Source organism: Ailuropoda melanoleuca, chromosome 4 (assembly GCF_002007445.2).
Source record: "Ailuropoda melanoleuca isolate Jingjing chromosome 4, ASM200744v2, whole genome shotgun sequence".
Classification (NCBI taxonomy): domain Eukaryota; kingdom Metazoa; phylum Chordata; class Mammalia; order Carnivora; family Ursidae; genus Ailuropoda; species Ailuropoda melanoleuca.
In genome coordinates this window covers 107,215,636-107,232,479 of record NC_048221.1, presented here as the reverse complement: position 1 = coordinate 107,232,479, position 16,844 = coordinate 107,215,636, and the positions used below count along the sequence as shown (strand labels likewise).

At 53.5% G+C, this 16,844-nt stretch overlaps 1 protein-coding gene across 1 annotated transcript in view; it reads right to left on the bottom strand.

The window, feature by feature from the left end:
• Positions 1 to 1,127: 1,127 nt before the first annotated feature.
• Positions 1,128 to 16,844, bottom strand: part of LOC117802014 (paired box protein Pax-8) — a 28,682-nt gene continuing 12,965 nt past the window's right edge. The window contains exons 6-8 of the mRNA XM_034659499.1: positions 12,683 to 12,784; positions 6,179 to 6,265; positions 1,128 to 4,721 (exon numbers count right to left, since the gene is read on the bottom strand). Coding sequence (XP_034515390.1) covers positions 4,645 to 4,721; positions 6,179 to 6,265; positions 12,683 to 12,784 — 266 coding nt within the window. The 3' untranslated portion in view covers positions 1,128 to 4,644. The remainder of the gene's footprint in view (positions 4,722 to 6,178; positions 6,266 to 12,682; positions 12,785 to 16,844) is intronic.

The following is a 16,844-nucleotide window of genomic DNA, read 5'->3' as shown; positions in this document are numbered from 1 at the left end:
GGGGGAGGGGGTGTGTGCCTGCGGGAGCGAGCAGGCAGCAGCGGGCACGCGCACCTGCCACAGGAACCGGGACCTCCTGCCTGTGTCCCCGAGGCCCCCAAAGAGCAAGAGGAACAGAGGAAGGTAATGAGAAGAACAAGGAGTCAAAAGATTAGGAGATGGAGAGAGGAGAAAAGCGTCCTGGCATTTGTGGCGCTGGACGCACTCACCTCCTCTCTCACACGTCCACACCCCTGCAGACGCCAAATTGGGGGGGGGGCGAGGGGAGGGGAGGGGGGTACGCAAAGGAATAATTGCATCAGACGCCCCGCGCGAAGGAGGAACTGGAATAGAATCTAAGAAGTGAAAATCTCAGGACAAAGAGGTGAGAGAGGTTGAGGGACAGGGTTCTTCGCGAGAATCAGAGAATCCCCGCCATGGTCACTCAGCTGGCTCACTCCCTCTGAAGGGTGACCCATAAGCTGGGGCAGAGGAACGATGAGATCCCCTATGGATGGAAAAGCTTTGTGACTCTAAAGGTAGGAGAAGAGCTGCCAAGGGATGGCCTGAGGAGAAACTCAGGGCCAGGGACAGAGGGGAACCAGGATCACCCCGGCGCTGTGCTCCTGCTTCACCTGTAGCCTGACATCTGGGCCTTGCATCCGGGACTGTGGCCGCGTCAGGGGTGCATGGCAATGCCCTAGGTGGTCACGGACCTTCTGTTCCTCCTCACAAAGTTGCAGCTGCCTGAGGTCTCTGCAAAGTCTGGCCACGTCCAGGTGTCCAGGCCTTGGATTTGGATGCAGAGTTGGCCTTAGATGAGGGGTTGGGCTGTGGTCCCTGCTCCTCTGAATGACCTTGAAGAAGTCAAGTAATCTTTTGCTCTCAGTTTCTCCAAATGCAAAATGGGCCAATGTTCAGAATCAGAGACAAAAATCGATGCGAATGAGCTTTATAACCAGAAACAAAGCCTGCGTGAAGGGTTAGGGGGGCATCCTTCTGAAGATGAGGAAAGACAAAGGGGGGCAGTTACGTAGGGAGCAAAGGGGGCCAGGCAGGGAGCCCCAATCCCTACCGGCTTCCCTCTGCCCCTGAAGCTCAGTCCCACAGACTAGGGCCATTGAGGTCTCTAGGCCCCTCCTCCTGCACTCACCCCGAAGGACAAGGTCATCAGGAATCGCCTAATGAAGACCTAGGTGGGGACACACCAGAAAAGGTGTGTGCATTTGGGGACAGAAGCAGGAGGATGAGATGGGCTCAACTTCACTATGGCCACGAAGTCCTTTTGCCTGAGCTTGTTGCCAGGGTGGAGTGCGTGCCCCCATGGAAAACACCCTCTCTTCAGTAACAACTCACAGCAAGAATATTGGAGAAGGGGGGGGAGGCGGAGCTAGCCTGGAGCTGGCCTTGGAGGCAGGACTCCCAGGGGCATCTGTCCCCACCCCTGTGGGCTGTGCAGTGGGGGCCCGAGGATCACACCAGCTCCAGCCCACCTTAGAAAGACCAGCTCTGCTCCACCTGGTGGCCCAGCTGGTTTGAGCAGCTCTGTCTCCTAGCAGAGCCCTTCTGGCCACCCGCAGGGCCTCCCTGGCCCACTCAGAGCTCTGGGAGCTCCTGGCACCTGGGCTGGCCTGGGCATGCTGGGAGGGGCGAGGGGGGGTGGTCACTGAAGGGCATGAGTGAAGATGAGGGAGCAGGAGCAGGGAGGGCTGCCTGGAAAGCTGAGGGACCCCCCCCCCCATGCCTGGGAGTGCAGGGTGAATGAGGCTGGGTCCTCTGTGCCTTGGGAAGGCTCAGGCCCAGGCCTCATCCCAAATTCTCCTCCCCATACACTCTACTCCCACAAACCTTCACAGACACCTTGCTACATGGTAAACCAACCCCTATGTCCCCCCCATCCTCCTCACACTCCTTTACCAAATCCTGCCTGTGCTGCCCCAACTTCTCTCAATAGCGCCCCCAATGCTGGGGCACCTCAAACTGCCATTTCCCCCCAATATAGAGATGACTGTATTTTCTGAGCCCCAAAGGGGGACTGTGATTTGACCATGGATCGACTGTCTGGACAGGTACCGGCCAGGGCATGCTGCCCTTGGCCCACACCACACGCTCACCAACACCTGCTTCAGGCAGAGTGCCCTGGGCTGCTCAGCCCACCTCAGAGAAAGCAAGGGGAGTTCCGAACCATGGCCACCCCCAGCAAAAGCATGGCCCAAGTCCCTTTGCCATTTGGGGTTTGGAGAAGGCCTGCCAGGGGCACCCAGTGTTCCCAGAGAGGTTTCTGGCTGCAAATGCAAAATCGTTCTGCAGGCTCCTTGGGGCACCATGCATCTCAAAGTGATCTTGGATGGAGGGTTCATTGCTGCTCCAGAACCAGGTGGGGGCTGTCTTAGGGCACTCAGGGACCCAGAGGTTCGAGATGATGCGGAGCCTCAGACAGGATGGGATTCAGTCCTGCTGCCATGTTTGTAGCTGGAGGGAAGTGCTGTTATTGGAAATTGAGCCTCAACTCAGGGCCCCTCAGAAGAGATGAGACCGGTTTTCTCCGTGGGACCGTCCCATGGCTCTCCTCTCACGCCATCCTTGGTGAGCATCCCTGGCCTCTCTTTAGGAAGGACCAGGAGGGTAAGAGCCCTATGTCTCCTCCTCAGCCCTCCTACTCTTGGAGTCCCTGGTGGGTGTGGAGTTCTCTCTTCCTCTGACTCAACCTCAGTTGTCTGCCCTGCTGTCAGCACGCACCTGGGCGCCCTGCTACAGAGCCCTGCCCCAGCCGCACCCCACATGGAGAGGGTGCCCTCCCGCCAAGCACCCTGGCAGGGGCAGAGCCCTTGCGGCCGCCATTTTATGTGACTCTTGTCCTCCAACATTTCTTAGACAGGGATTGTCTGAAGTCCCTGCACGCTCCCTCAGTGCTTCCTGGCCCTGCACAGCCAGGGCCTCCCCACTGCTCAGTCTTTCCAAGAGGACTTGATTGAACCCACCACTTCCCACCTAGGGCAAGTTATTTCATTTTGTCTGAGCCTCAGTTTCCTCAAATGTAAAATGGGGCTAACCCCAACTTATTGATGCAACTTATTGATGCAACTTATTGAGCCTGGCACCCAGGCTGCCCAGGAAACGTCTTCTCCCCTCCTCCTCTCCCACGAGCTGTTACGTGGGCTCCAGTTTATAGCGCTCCCAGAACCTTCACCAACCCTCCCTGCTGCTTCTCTGGCTTCCTGTGAATAACAAGAGTGACTACTCGTGGGGAGTCTATGATTGGCCCAGCACCATGCCATGTGCTCGTTTTATCCTGGCGTTCACGCACAGTGGAAATCAAAGCTGAGGAGAAGTGGCTGCCCAGCGTTAAACATCTAGCAACAGAGGGAGAGGGAGAATGCGAAGCCAGGGCTCCTGGGCATCAGACGGTCCTTCCACTCCCTGCCCCCGCCCCCAAAGTGAGCTCATGGTCCACTGGGCTCTGAGGTTCTCTGGAGAAAGCCCAGACCCAGGCTGCTTCCTTCCCCAGCCAACCCCAAAGCCTGAGACGAAGAGTAATGGTTTATTGAGTTATGTGGTAATGGTGGGTTGTCTCTTAAAAAAAAAAAAAGGAAAAGAAGCGTCAAGGAGAGAAGCCCAACATGGCAGGGAGACAATTCACTGAGAGGCCAAAGTCTGGGGGTGGGAAGAGGGAAGCTTGACCCAAACAGAGCTTCATTTACAGTATTTACAGTCAGGCTTTGGGGAGGCAAGGGCTGCGGGGGGCCAGAGAGGGCACCTCCATGCTGGCTTCAGGGGGTCGCCACGGGGACTCTTCAGTTGCTGCGGGCTGGGGCTGCAGGCGGCATACCTCGCTTGGCAGGGGCTGTCGGGGAGGGAAGCAGGGCCCCAGCAAGTCTGCCTTGCTCGGCCCTGGGCAGGGCTGCAGCTCACTCCCCAGGAGCTGGAGGGGGTGGGGGGGCTGGGGAATGTCAGTCTCCAGCTGGAATTGGCCGGTCTGGCTGCGAAGGAATGATCCACCAGAGGAGAACCTGGGGTGTGCTCACACATTCTCCGCAGCAGGCAATGGGAAGGCCCCGCTGACCATCAGCTGAAGCTTCAGGCTTCGAGTCACCCCAGCCCTCAGCCCGGGCCCGGAGGGAGGTGCAGAAATGCCAAGCAAGCTGAGGGACAAGGTGGAGGGACAGCTGGGGCCTCAGCTGTGGGGCAGGCGGGAGGTGACTGTCCGTGGGGCGGTGCGGGAGAGCCTTGGCGCCCGGCGGTACGTGGCCCGGAAAGATGTGCTCACAGCCCGCGCCTGCAGCCGTGTGCCGATGGTGGGGCCACGGGGGCCTCAGTGTGGCCCTAAGCCCACCGCAGGCCCGTGTGCCATCCCTCTCAAGCTCCTCAGCTGTTCCCTCTTCTCTCCGCATTTCTCCTCCAATTGCGTCTCTTTGGGAATGGGACAGTTCTCTCTCCCTGGGACTCCTGCCCCTCATTAAGGAGTCTTAGAGGACAGTTCGGACTTCTCCAAAGTCATCCTGTCTTTCACGGTTCATTAAATCAACCACACAGGGAGTGCGCCGCAATGCTGGACTTGTGGTTATTTTTCATGTAATAAATAAAGTTTCCTTTGTGTGACTCTCTGGGGCCTGTCCCTGGCCAAGTCCTTCTGGTGCTCAGTTGCTCCCACTGTCCCCATAGCAACTACAGATGGTCAAAGGCCGTGGCGGTGGTGGGTGGCGCACTTGGCCTTGATGTGGAACTGTAATAATATGGGGAACCTGGACATGTTAAAAAAAAAAATAACAACAACACGGCTGGTCAGAAGGGGAAATTGCACCATAGCCTCTCCTCCATCTGCGAACCTTGAAGACAACACGAGTTAATCATCTACCCCTCTGGCCTATCTGATCATCAAAGATTAACTCCTCTCTGGCCCTATTTCCTCCTTCTCTGGCCTCACCTTTGGGTTTCTGGCCAGAATGAGAACTGTGGCTTCTTGCCCCTCCTCCCATGATTGCTTTGACCTTCAACACCCTCATTTCAGGGAGAGGGCAATTGAGAGCAGTTACTGCTGGGACCCTGAAGAACCAAGCACACTGGGGGATCCCGGGGCCTTCCCCAACCTTGCCCAAACAGTGCGAGGTCAGAGATCTTCCTCTTAGGGCCCAGAAGGGCTAGAATCCTGACTGGCCAAGGGGAATGTGCATTTGAGGGCCTCCATGGAGAGGCTCTGTCCACCCGAGGGATGGGCAGCCCAGGCGGGCTTGGCAGGGAAGAGCCCTGCCCCCCCCCCCCGGTCCGGCTCAGCACCCTCATCCTTTCTGGCGAAATTGAACAGAAAGGTGGCTTGGAGTTGAACCCATCTGGCAAACAGAGCCCAGGTGAGCCACCCTTCTGGTCATTTCTGGAATGCCAGGAGGTAATGGCAGGAGAGGGGGTTCTTGGGAAATGGATGGTCCTGCCAGGCCTGTGATGATGCCCACGGGGTGGGCCACACTTGCTTCACCGCTTCTCTTGGACTCGGGTTTGCTCTGAGACCCTCAAGGTCATCACTCAGGGAGACCTTAGTGGAATTCCTCAAGTTCCCCATTTATGGGGCTTGGCTTCCTAAAAAGCTTCCCTACCCAGCCCATGGCCCTGGGGTAAGAGGGGGTGAAGAGCAGCCCATAGCTCACTCTTGGAACTTCCCTCCTGGAGGGTGTTCACATCTCAAGCCAAATATTGGGAACGTGAACAAAAGATCCCCATGTAGGGGTTTTAGTGTGGGGTAATGAGCCCCGGTGCGCAGCTGAGATGGTTAACGTGTAGGACGGGACAGCCTCGTGTGCCACGGTGAGCTCCCGGGCGGGAGGGCAGCTGGCATCCTGTGGGGCGCCCCTGCCTCAGTGTCACTGCTGCTGGACTCGGAGCCCCTGAAGGCAGGAAGTCCACTCTGAGACTTTTCTCGAGTCCATGCTTGCCCCCCCACAGCCTGAGCCCTGAATCTTACATAAAACAGATCGCAAACACATGGCCTCAGGCAGTAGGCGGGACAATGACGTGGAGAAGTCTCCCTCTGAACAACCAGGGGCTCTGCCTTCCCTCCAGCTGCTCTGCCTGCCAAGAACACCTGTCTTCCCAGGCCCTCCATCTAACCTGGGCCTCCCGGCTGCCTTTCAGGGGGACTTTTGGCCCAGCCTTGTACCCCACCCTGCCCCACACAGCAGAGGGCCTGGGTGGCCCTGGGGGGACTTACTCAGCAAGCTGGAGTTGGGGAAGCGCCAGGCCTCGCCGTAGGAGGAGTAGGGAGTGTGGCCGTAGGCACTGCCAGAGTATTCACTTCCTGTTGGAGGCACACAGGTGAGAGGCCTGTGAGGTGGACACGCCAATGTAGGCTTGGGGTGGGGGCGAAGGGTCTGCAGGGCTGGCATTGGGTGAGCCCTGGGGGGCAGGGAGAGACAGGGAGAGCCAGGGCAGGGACAAGGTGAGCTCAGAGGCCCCTCGATCCACCTTTTGGGGGCCCCTCAGTCTACATCACTTTGGACAGGGCCCTTTATCGCCAGGTACCGGAGGCCCTACCCTCAGTCATCCCAGCTACCCCAGGAGGGAGGTGGGGTGTTATAAAGCCCGTTTTCCAGGTAAGGAAGCTAAGGCTTGGAGATCTGCAGAAGCTCACGCGGCCGAAGGGTTGGGTGGTATTTGGAAGGTATGCCGTGACTCCAGGGCCCAGGTTCTAGCCACTTTCTCTGCTGCGTAGACCTTCGACAGAAGGCCGTTCCAGGACGGCCGAAGGGAGCGAGAGGGTCAGAAACAGCCATAGAAAGCATCAGCGTGTGTAAGACTTGTTAGCCTCCCTAGGTCTGAGATTGTTAGGGATGGGGGTGTGTGAGGTGGGGGCGGGGAGGGGAGGGAGTGCTGAGGATTAGGGGAAGGAGCAGAGGGAGGAGCCCTGCAGGGCATCAACCTCTTGGGGAATCTGTGTCCTGGGACTTGCTCCGAGGATATCCGCGTCCCATATTCCAAGTCTGCCACTTGAAGCAAACTCAGTGCGTGTATCAAAACAAAGTAAATCAGATCACCTCCACCTGTGAGTGGATTCTTGGCTTCTCCGAAGGAATGATTTACCAAAGAAATCACATAAGGATTCCCTTAAACAAGAGCAACAAACCCGAGCAGCCCACCCCATTACCATCGGTACTTGGTAGGGAGCTTAAAAGTCTGCAGAATGCTTTCCCACACACTAGGCCCCTTACCCTCGCGAGCATCCTGTGAAGCACCCATTAATACCACCAATTTATAGGAGAGGAAGCTGGAGTGCAGCAGGATTAAGCAGTTTGCCTCAAATCACAGCGTTGGTAAATGGCAGAGCAGAACTTGACCTTAGGGCTCTTAACTCTGAATTCCAGATAATCCCTTTATGTGCTTCTGAGCCAATTCCCTCTACAAAGCCAGGTCCCTGCCAACACCGCCATCCCCCGTATGTCCACACTGCCTTTCAAACCTCATCTGCTATTGGGAGCTAAGTGCCCTCTGCGGCTCCCCCACCCTCTCACAGACTCTGGTAGGAAGCTTGAAACTGCCTGGCTCTGGAGCTGGCCTGCCTGGAGTCAAATCTCTGCTCCCCGCTGTGTGCCCTTGGACCAGTCCGTTCACCTTTTGGAGCCTTGATTTCCTCATCTGTAAAATGGGGTGAATTATTGTCCCTATCTCATGGGGTTTAGGGAGGATTAAATTGGATAATATCCATTAAATGGTGAGCCTCACACTTGGTATATAAAAAGCACTCCAGAAATGCTAGCTTTTATTATTTTCCCATTAGGCAGGTGTTAGAATAAAGCTCAACAGAGGATCACAAATGAAGAAACTGCTCCCCGGAGAGGGAAAGACATTTACCCCAGGTTCCGTGTTCAATTAGAGTCTGCAAGAGAACCATGGCCCCCAGTTCCTACTCCAGGGGTCTTCCTTGTATCCCACAATGCTCACTGGTCCCCATTTACCGCTAGTGTACCCCAGAACTGCCTGGTTTCAGAGAATCCCAGGGGGAAGCCAGGGCCCCCGTGCCTTTCCTGCCACCTGGTGCCAAACCCTGCTGGCTCCGAGGGACAAGGAAGAGAGGTGGAAAGCACACAATGCTTCCCTCCCGTTTGGTCACTTACTCGTGCCTTCACTCACTCTCACGCTTACTCCCTCACTGAGCACACACTCACCAAGGACCTCCGTGCTTCGGCCACACAGAAGCTGGCGAAGGGCTCAGGGCTCGGGAAGTGGCACACATCTGGGTACAGCATCTTCCCACCCCAGATCTGTCCCCCTGCCCGCGTCTGCATGGATGAAAGGTCCCTGGGCCCACAAAAGGCCAACCCATCCTCCTTGCTCTGCATCCCACCCCACCCACCTTTCCAAGGTCCTGGCCCCTACCATCTATCCTTTCTTTTGATGCTTCATCGATCGCTCCCTTCCTAATTCACCACTTCCTCCAGCCAGCAAACATGCTCTGCCAGCTTCTCTTTTCCAAATTGTTTTTTTCTGTCCCACCTCTGGCTACCAGCCCCTTTCTGTGCTTCCTGGTCTCTGCCCTCCCCTCCTTATTCCTGCCCAGTTGGGCCAGTGCTGATCCCCCGAAATCCCACGACTTCCACCCCGATCGTCACCCTGATCATTCCATTGGTCATTTCTATGCCCACTCCCTCCACCCCCCCCAACCTCCTAGCCAACTGTGATTCAGGTCATCACTCCCTCTACGCCTTTGGGCTCTGTGAGGTCTTCGCTACCAGATCCACTGTCCTCTCCCACTCACTCTCTTTTCTGGTTTCTTCTCTGCTTGAGCTCTAAAGGCCGAAGGCTTGGTTTGTGAGCCTTCTGTGATTTTCCATCCACATTCTCTTTCGAGGGATCTTGTCTGATCCCTTGGCATTAAATAACAGCTCAGTACGATGGCTGAAATTTATGCCCTAGCCAGACTTCTTCCCTGACTTCGGACATATATCATGTACCAACTGACTTATTAAACTGGGTATTTGCAGGTGTCTCAATCCTCTTATGGCCAGTAGAACTCTTAATCTCCACCTGCCACACGTTCAACCTCTTCCTCTCCTGGTCTCCCACATATTTACTTGCCACCACCCCCAGTCACGCACTTTCCCAAGCCCATGGCCGATGAGTCATCCTTGTAGTCTCTGTTTTGGAACCCCTACAGCCAGATCACCAATAAGTGTTGTTGGCTGTACCACTAACATATCCTCAGTGTCTCTCTTCTCCTCCCTCACTGCTACCTCCCCAGCCCGTCACCGTCATGTGTTTTTTTAAATTTTATTTTATTTAATTATTTGAGAGCGAGAGAGCATGAGAGAGAGCACAAGCAGAGGCAGAGGGAGAGGGAGAAGCAGACTCCCTTCTGAGCAGGGAGCCTGATGTGGGACTCGATCCCAGGACCCTGAGATCATGACCTGAGCCAAAGGCAGATGCTTAACGACTGAGCCACCCAGGAGTCCCCAACATCACGTCTTGAGTGAACTACTGCCAATTGTCCCTCCCCTAATTGGTCTCTGTGTTTCTGCTTTTGACCATCTACTATCTGTTTTCCCAGCAGCCTGAGTAGTCTTAACATTTGACCCAACCACTCCCCAAATCCCCTCATTTCATAGTGCTTCCCCCATTCACTTGTTGCCCTTGGATACACTCATCCCCTTTTTATGTGTGATCATGCGAAACTAGTTCCTGCCTCAGGGCCTTTGCACTTGCTGTTCTTTTAGGCTGGGGACCGTCTGCTCTAGTTCATCACTTGGCTGACCACTTTGAACACCTTCTCAGAGAGGTCTCCCCTGTTCACCAAATCTAAAGTAGTTATCTCCTCTCCCTGTGGGTCTTGATGACATCATCCTACTTTATTATCTTCACGGCACTTATTACTATCTGAAATTATCTTGTTTATTCATTCGTTGACCTGTTTACTGTACTTTTTTCTCCACTATTAGGTTGTAAGCTCCATGAATAGAGGGACCTGCCCTGTTCACTGCTATATCCCCCAGCATCCTATACCATAGATACTCAACCAATATTTGTTAAGTGTAAAAGTGGTGAATGGATGGAAGGATGCAAGAATGGTTGAAAGGCTGGAGAACAGAGGATGGATGATGGGAAGATGGATAGATGAAGCAATGGATGTATGGAAGGATATATGGATGGATGGAAGGATGGATGGATGGATAGAAGGATGGGTGGATCAATGAAGGGATGGATGTAAGAAAGGATGGATAGATGAACAGACAGAAGGAACGATCGATGGAAGGAAAGAAGAATGGAAAGATGGATGATGGAAGGATGGATGAGTGGGTACGAAGATGCATGGATGGATGGAAAAATGTGTTTAAAGGTACATGGACAGAAAGCTGGGTAGATGGACGGATGGATCCATCTGTCTGGAGTTGCCAGTTCAGCTCTAGAGCTGGTATGAGGGTCATCAACTCTGTTAATGGGGCAGGAACAACAATGACAACGACAACCATGAGAAGGCAAAACAGAAGATGAATGGATAAGAGAAGTCTGTCCTGGTCCTGTTCTTGTGTCGCTTTCTTACAGTCTGTGTTGTTATTTCGGGTGTGGTGGGAGGCAGTGTGGCATAGTAGAAGGAGCCCTAGATTTGAAATCAGAGGACCTGTGTTTGAACACCTCAGCCATGCAGCATGGTTCATTAAGACCCTGCGCATGCTAAGCTTGTTGTCTTATCTTTATTCAACTAGAATAACATCAGCCTCCTAGTCTTACGGCATGGATTAAACAAGAAAGTTCAATCTATGAATGAGCTGGTACACAGAAGTGCATAATAAATGATCTTTGCCTTCCTTCCACAAGTGTTTGAAGAGCGTCATTGGCATGCCTTACATTAAGCCTGTGTTCTGTGCCTCGCACACAGTCAGTGCTCCGTGAAGGCTTATTAATTTTAATGGAAGGAATCGCCATCCAGCCCACTGGAAGACTGTGGCTACTGGTAAGAGATGGACAAATAGTATTTGACACACACACACACACAAATCCTAAAGAATTCATTTGCACCATGAAGTTCCTAGGAACCAGACGATGCATTTAAATAGTATTGCATTTTCCGAAAACTGATTTACACATAACTTATTGGGGAGCCCATGCCCCGTGCAAGGCAAGGCCCACACCCCTTTTGCAATTCACTGGCAGCTGGTGCTGTACTTGCGCTATTTATTTTTTCCACAACGCTCACTCAGGATGAGATCTTTCTGGAAACACCTGGGGGCCTTTGATGAGAGGCCCAAACCTTCCAGCTACCTCACAGGTCATACTCCAGGCCCCAGGACCCCCTTGCCCTGGGCCTGGCCCCGGGGAATGATTCATAATTAAGAGAAAAGCCCTGTGCTTTATGTTTCCTCCTCCTCCTCTAAGCAGGCGGCAGGGGAAGGTGGAGAGGTTGGAAGGGGGATGGGGGGAGCCGACTGGAGCCTGGGATTTTGATTGAGAGGCCCCATTATCCACACTCTTAAAAAAATAACCGAATCTTTTCCTTTTTTATCTTGACCAATCTCATTTCACGCTCCAGAAGAGGAAAGGAGGGAGGGAGGGAGTCCAGGGCCAGGAGGGAGAGAGGAGTCAGTATTCTGTATTTTCAACGCTGCATTAAGCACATTGCCACGGTAACCAGGCAGCAACAAGTGCCGGCTCAGCAGGCTCCCAGGGAGTGCAGAGCCTCCCCGCTTCCCTCCCCTCTCCCTTCCCCCCTGCCCAGGAGAGCCCAGCCCACCTGCCTCAGCACAGGGCACCCAGAGTGGGTGGCGGGCAAAGAATAAGCCCTGCCAGGGAGGGAGGGAAGCAGGCCTGGGTGGACGTGCTAAGTCTCTGGGGTCAGAGCCATGGTGGCGGCCCAGGGCTGGCATGGGGGTCACAGAGGCCCCCATTCAGAGCCTGTTCCAGAAGCTCCAGGTCCTAGGGCCTCTTGAGGCGGTAGACAGGGCTCTATTCTGCCCTATCCACCCTTGGGTCCTTCCCCTATGGTTCTTACAAGAGTGAGTGCGACTTGCCCCAAGAAACTCCCCTTGTCCACCTCACTTGCCTAGACCTTGAGACCCTGGCTCACTGTTGAGCAACGGTCTCGCTGGTAGATAAAGAAACCCAAAGGACTGGCAGACAGGAATCCAGAACAGTCCAAACGATGGTGGAGAAATCCTCCCAGCTCATCTCCCTGTAGCACCTTTGGAGTACCTAGAACGTGGGTCCCACCCACACAGGGCTGAGTGAGGGTGGGTGTAAAGGAAGGGATATGTCAACCATCTTCATCAGCATCACCGACACCACGCGTGCTCGGATTGTACAGAAAGGGTGGGCAGATTCATCAGAGGGAAGTAGCTGGGGACCACAGGCTCCTCCAGCGCCAGGCTGGTGTTGCGGTTGCACTGTTCTGCGGAGCCCTGCAGCGCTCTCCATCAGGGCTCGTGGGGTCAGGGGAAGAAGTGGCAGAGCTTGGATTTGAACGCTGGTCTGTCTCAGCCCTGCCCATTTCAGCATGGGGGATCTGAGAGCGTGTGGGAAGAAGGAGGCTGAGCGCAGGAGCGTTAAGGAGCCAGGACTGCAGTGACATCTTGGCTGGAGGCATTTACAAGCTGTGCCCTTTGATGGGTCCTTCAATGCCCTTTGGGAAGTCTATGCACGGGACCCACCCTGCCTCTTGCCCCTCTTGCTCTACCTTTGGCCAACGTTTCCTGTTCGTAGCGCTCCCCACCTGCGCAGCCCCTCTCCTTACCTGCCACCATGCCTGCGATGGCAGAAGAGGCATAGCTGCCCTGTCCGCTGGTGGGGATGTGGGGTGGGTATCCGGGCAGCGTGGGTCCCACCATCTCTCTCCCTGGGAAAATACAGCAAGGAATCATTAGTTAGGCCATCGTGGGCTCCTGCACTTCCTGTCTTGCAGGCGAATCCTAACTCACCCATAAAAATGTCATGGTATTGGAGGGAGGCTATGGTGGTCTTCTGGGTCTTTATTATCCCCCCAGTGTCACAGCTGGCCTAAGTGCTACATTAGAGACCACTGGACTCAGACTTCATGCTCGTCCAGCCCCAGCTCTGGGGATCAAGAACGAGGCCCTACAAGGGGATGGCACAGGTGAGGCCTGTTGGCCACTATCTTTGACATCCCCTTGTAGGACCTGGGGCAGACAGTGCCAATCGATCACTGTACTGTTTTCCAGTGGGCCAGAGAGGGCGTTCCTCCTCCTCAAGCTGGCCTTCCAGGGGGACACAACATACCAGAGCTGTCAAGGACACAAAACCTATTGGCTCTCCCTGACCTAGAAAGGAGATGTGGGCTGAGATATTTCGTGTTTACGCGTGAACATGGACCACACAACTGTCAACTCTGTTCCTGAAGGGGAGAAAAAAAACCCCACATTTTCAGCAAAACAGACATCCATCTCTCTCTTAGTCATTTGTGAGCGATGCCCTAGCCTTGGTGGCACTGAGGCAGCTCTGCAGAGACCCGATTTCCCTGGCTCCACCTCTTTTACACCTGGAAGTTGAGCCTTCCCATTTTGGATGCTCTGTGTGACTGGGTGAGTTTCTTCCACCGCCGCCAGGTCCTGCAGGCCCAGATCAGACTCTCCCTCACCCAAGGATTCTCGGCAATACTTTCTGGTTTGCCCCCCTCTTTCCCGGTTATATCCACCGTCCCAGCGTACTTATTAATAATGTCCATTTCACTCCCAAATGCCCCAGTGTGAATGATGAATTCTTTGGTCATCCCAGTTCTTGGTGTTGTTTCCAAGAGTTTCTCAACTTCAGCACTATTGACATTTGGGGCCAGATAATTCTTTGTGTGGGGGCCACCCCACGCATCGCAGGACGTTCAGCAGCATACCTGGTACCTACTTACTAGATGTCAGCAGCAGCTCCCACCCAGTGTGTCAACCATAAATATCTCCAAATATCGCCATGTGTCCCCAGGGGGTAAAATCATCCTGGGTTGAGAATCACTATGTTCGCTTATGACCATTTCCCCCCAAATGCCTCTGTGTCCTCCACACTGGGGGCTGCTTCTTCTCCTAGGACTCCCTGTGAGCCCGTCAATCAACGTGCCAAAGTCGTCCTCTCTCTATCGCTGCTTGTCCAACTTTTCTCCCTGAGGTCCCCCGCCCCAGGTCCTCCATGCTTCAAACGCTTCAGGGGGTGGCCAGGAATGATGAAAGCGAAGGTACGTCCCATGGAACCTTATGAGTTGTCGATACTGCAGTGGCTAACTCTTACCTCGATTTCTAGAGATTTCCTGAAGACAATTTGTGTATGCAGTAAAGATGTATTGAGTAAATATGATGTCCTAGGTACTCTTCTGAGTACTGGAGATACAGCGGTGAATAAGAATGCTAAATCAGCAAGGCCAGCCATTAAATCAAGATGGGGCATGAGTTGAGATAAGCATGTGAAGCGAAGCCTAGGGGTTAGCAAACAAGACCAGGCCTTCTGGGCTTCTGACCTTTCCCCGGAGGGAAAGGTCTAGGAGCCAGAGGACCTCAGTCCTTATCCTGCTTCTACAGTAATTTTCCAAGTGCCCTTAGACCAGCCACCTATGTGCCCAAGCTTGTTTCTTCATGTGCAGAATGGGAGAAAAACAAGAAGAGTAGACTTATGGTCCTTATTACTACCGCTGTGGTGTTACCAGCATAATTCAGAGCCAGGGTTTCACACAACAGGTGGACATCGATCAGTGCAATGGACACATTCTATAAATTGTTACGTGTCATGGGAACCATTACAGAATAAACCCTATTTGAAATGAGCCATCAGTGTTCATTATCTAAAACTGCGTGAATGTTTTCATAAAAATGAACACCACCTCCTAATTTGTTTGACTTCTAGTACAATGGACAGCTGTGGTTGTCGCGGGACCAAACAGGGTGGAATCTGTTGGAATTCTACAGGTCCCAAGGTCCAAACGAATGAGGGATTGGAAACCCAGGTGACGCAAGGAAATTTTAGTATATTTAGAAGTAGAGGGAGAGGGGCGCCTGGGTGGCACAGCGGTTAAGCGTCTGCCTTCGGCTCAGGGCGTGATCCCGGCGTTATGGGATCGAGCCCCACATCAGGCTCCTCCGCTAAGAGCCTGCTTCTTCCTCTCCCACTCCCCCTGCTTGTGTTCCCTCTCTCGCTGGCTGTCTCTATCTCTGTGGAATAAATAAATAAAATCTTTAAAAAAAAAAAAGTAGAGGGAGAAATACGCAGGAGATATAGCAAGGTAAAATCTGATGTGTCTTCGAAGAAGCCTGCAACACAATGAGCTATCAGACTGAGCCCCCTCGGCCCTCAGATGAAGCGCCTGACCAGGGAGTGGAGCCTATGAGAGTAAGGGGTGACAAGAAGCCTGGGAGCGCAGCAGGGGTACAGAGGGGCGGACAGGTGCATGCAGAGGAGAGTGATGGAAGAGGGTGGTGGCCAGTTCAGGCCTGATGCCTTCTCTCTTTCCGCTTCCTGCTTCCTCTGAGAGTGAGAGAGAAGAGAGAGCTCTAGATCCAAGCCAGGCTGTGGCTGAGGGACAACCTGCTTAATTGCTCTGAATCACATCTTCCCGTCTGGCTCATGAAGAGCTAGGTTAAATTAGAGATCGCAAATTAAGTTCAGCTTACCACTTAATTCTTTGATAGGGGCTTCCTGGCACACCGCGTTCAGCAGGATTCTGAGGTTGCGTCTGTGTCTACCATGACTGGGGCTGGAGGTGAGGAGGCAAGTCTTGGCTCTCAGGCCACCTCTTTGCTGGTGCTGGCCTCGGTACTCTCCAGGGCTCCTGTGGTCCCTCACTGCCCTTGCTCTCACCCTCCTCCATCCCTTCCCCTCACCTGACCCTACTGCTTCTTGAGCTTTGCAGCTCAGGGAGCCGAGCACACAGGGGCACGTGCTCCCTGAAGCCACAATTCAATTTAGTCACAGTTGCCCTGTGGGACCCCATCCTGTGACCCTAGCCCCTAGACTGCTCTTGGAAATAAATTCCTCACCCTCGTTCCCTTAAATTCTGAGATTTTAATCTTCATCTCTCCTTGGTCACCAGAATTTTCTCCCAGGGGGGAGAATCAAGTGCCGGAGCAGACCCCAAAGCTGTCCATGAAACTTGGCCCTCCTGGAAAGCCTAGGAAGACTTTCTACAGATGGCTTTCACCTTAAATTCCCTTGTCAATCCCTCAAAACTTGCTTCAGTTCCTTAAATATGTGGTTTCTTCCCAAGAGCCGAGAACCTTGCAACCTTCTCAGAAATGAAACCGCAGAAGCCATGAGGCAGATGTGCTCCAACTTGGCCTAACCGTGACCTTTAACTGACTTAGTTTTAAGGCTCTTTGTCATGTGTTTTCTTTGATTTGTAACTCCTCTGCACTTAAATACACTCCCAACATGACCCTATTTTTCAGAAGGTGATGTAGACACAGGTCCATGTTGGCAGGCTGTGAAGTGGGGTTCTATAAGAAAACACTAGCACCCCAGAAATATTGGTAAATATTCCAAATATTGGTAGCGTTCCTCGGAGGAATTCAGAGGGTAGAGGTGATCTCAGACAATTTTATTTGCCCACTTTGATGTCTGCCCTCTACGTGACCCCTTTTCAATTCCTTATCTTGTTCTGATAGCGAAGAAAATTTATAGCAATCCAGAAATTTCTTTGGCAGGACTAAATATAATTTCGCACAAAAGAATGGAGGTGGGTAATGGACTCTTTGATGATAAAACCAACTCCAAGCTTTCTGATCAGCTGAGCTGGAATCAGTTCTGGGACAGCCGGGACAGGGACGGCCTCGATATCACTCTTACAAGTGTGTTGGGACCCAGACTGGGGCATCTGAAGGGAAACGGCAGGAATATTGGGGGCAATCCTATTGTTCCCCAAACCCTGATGCTTCTTTTTTGGGTGATTAGGGAGAAGCTGAGATCCA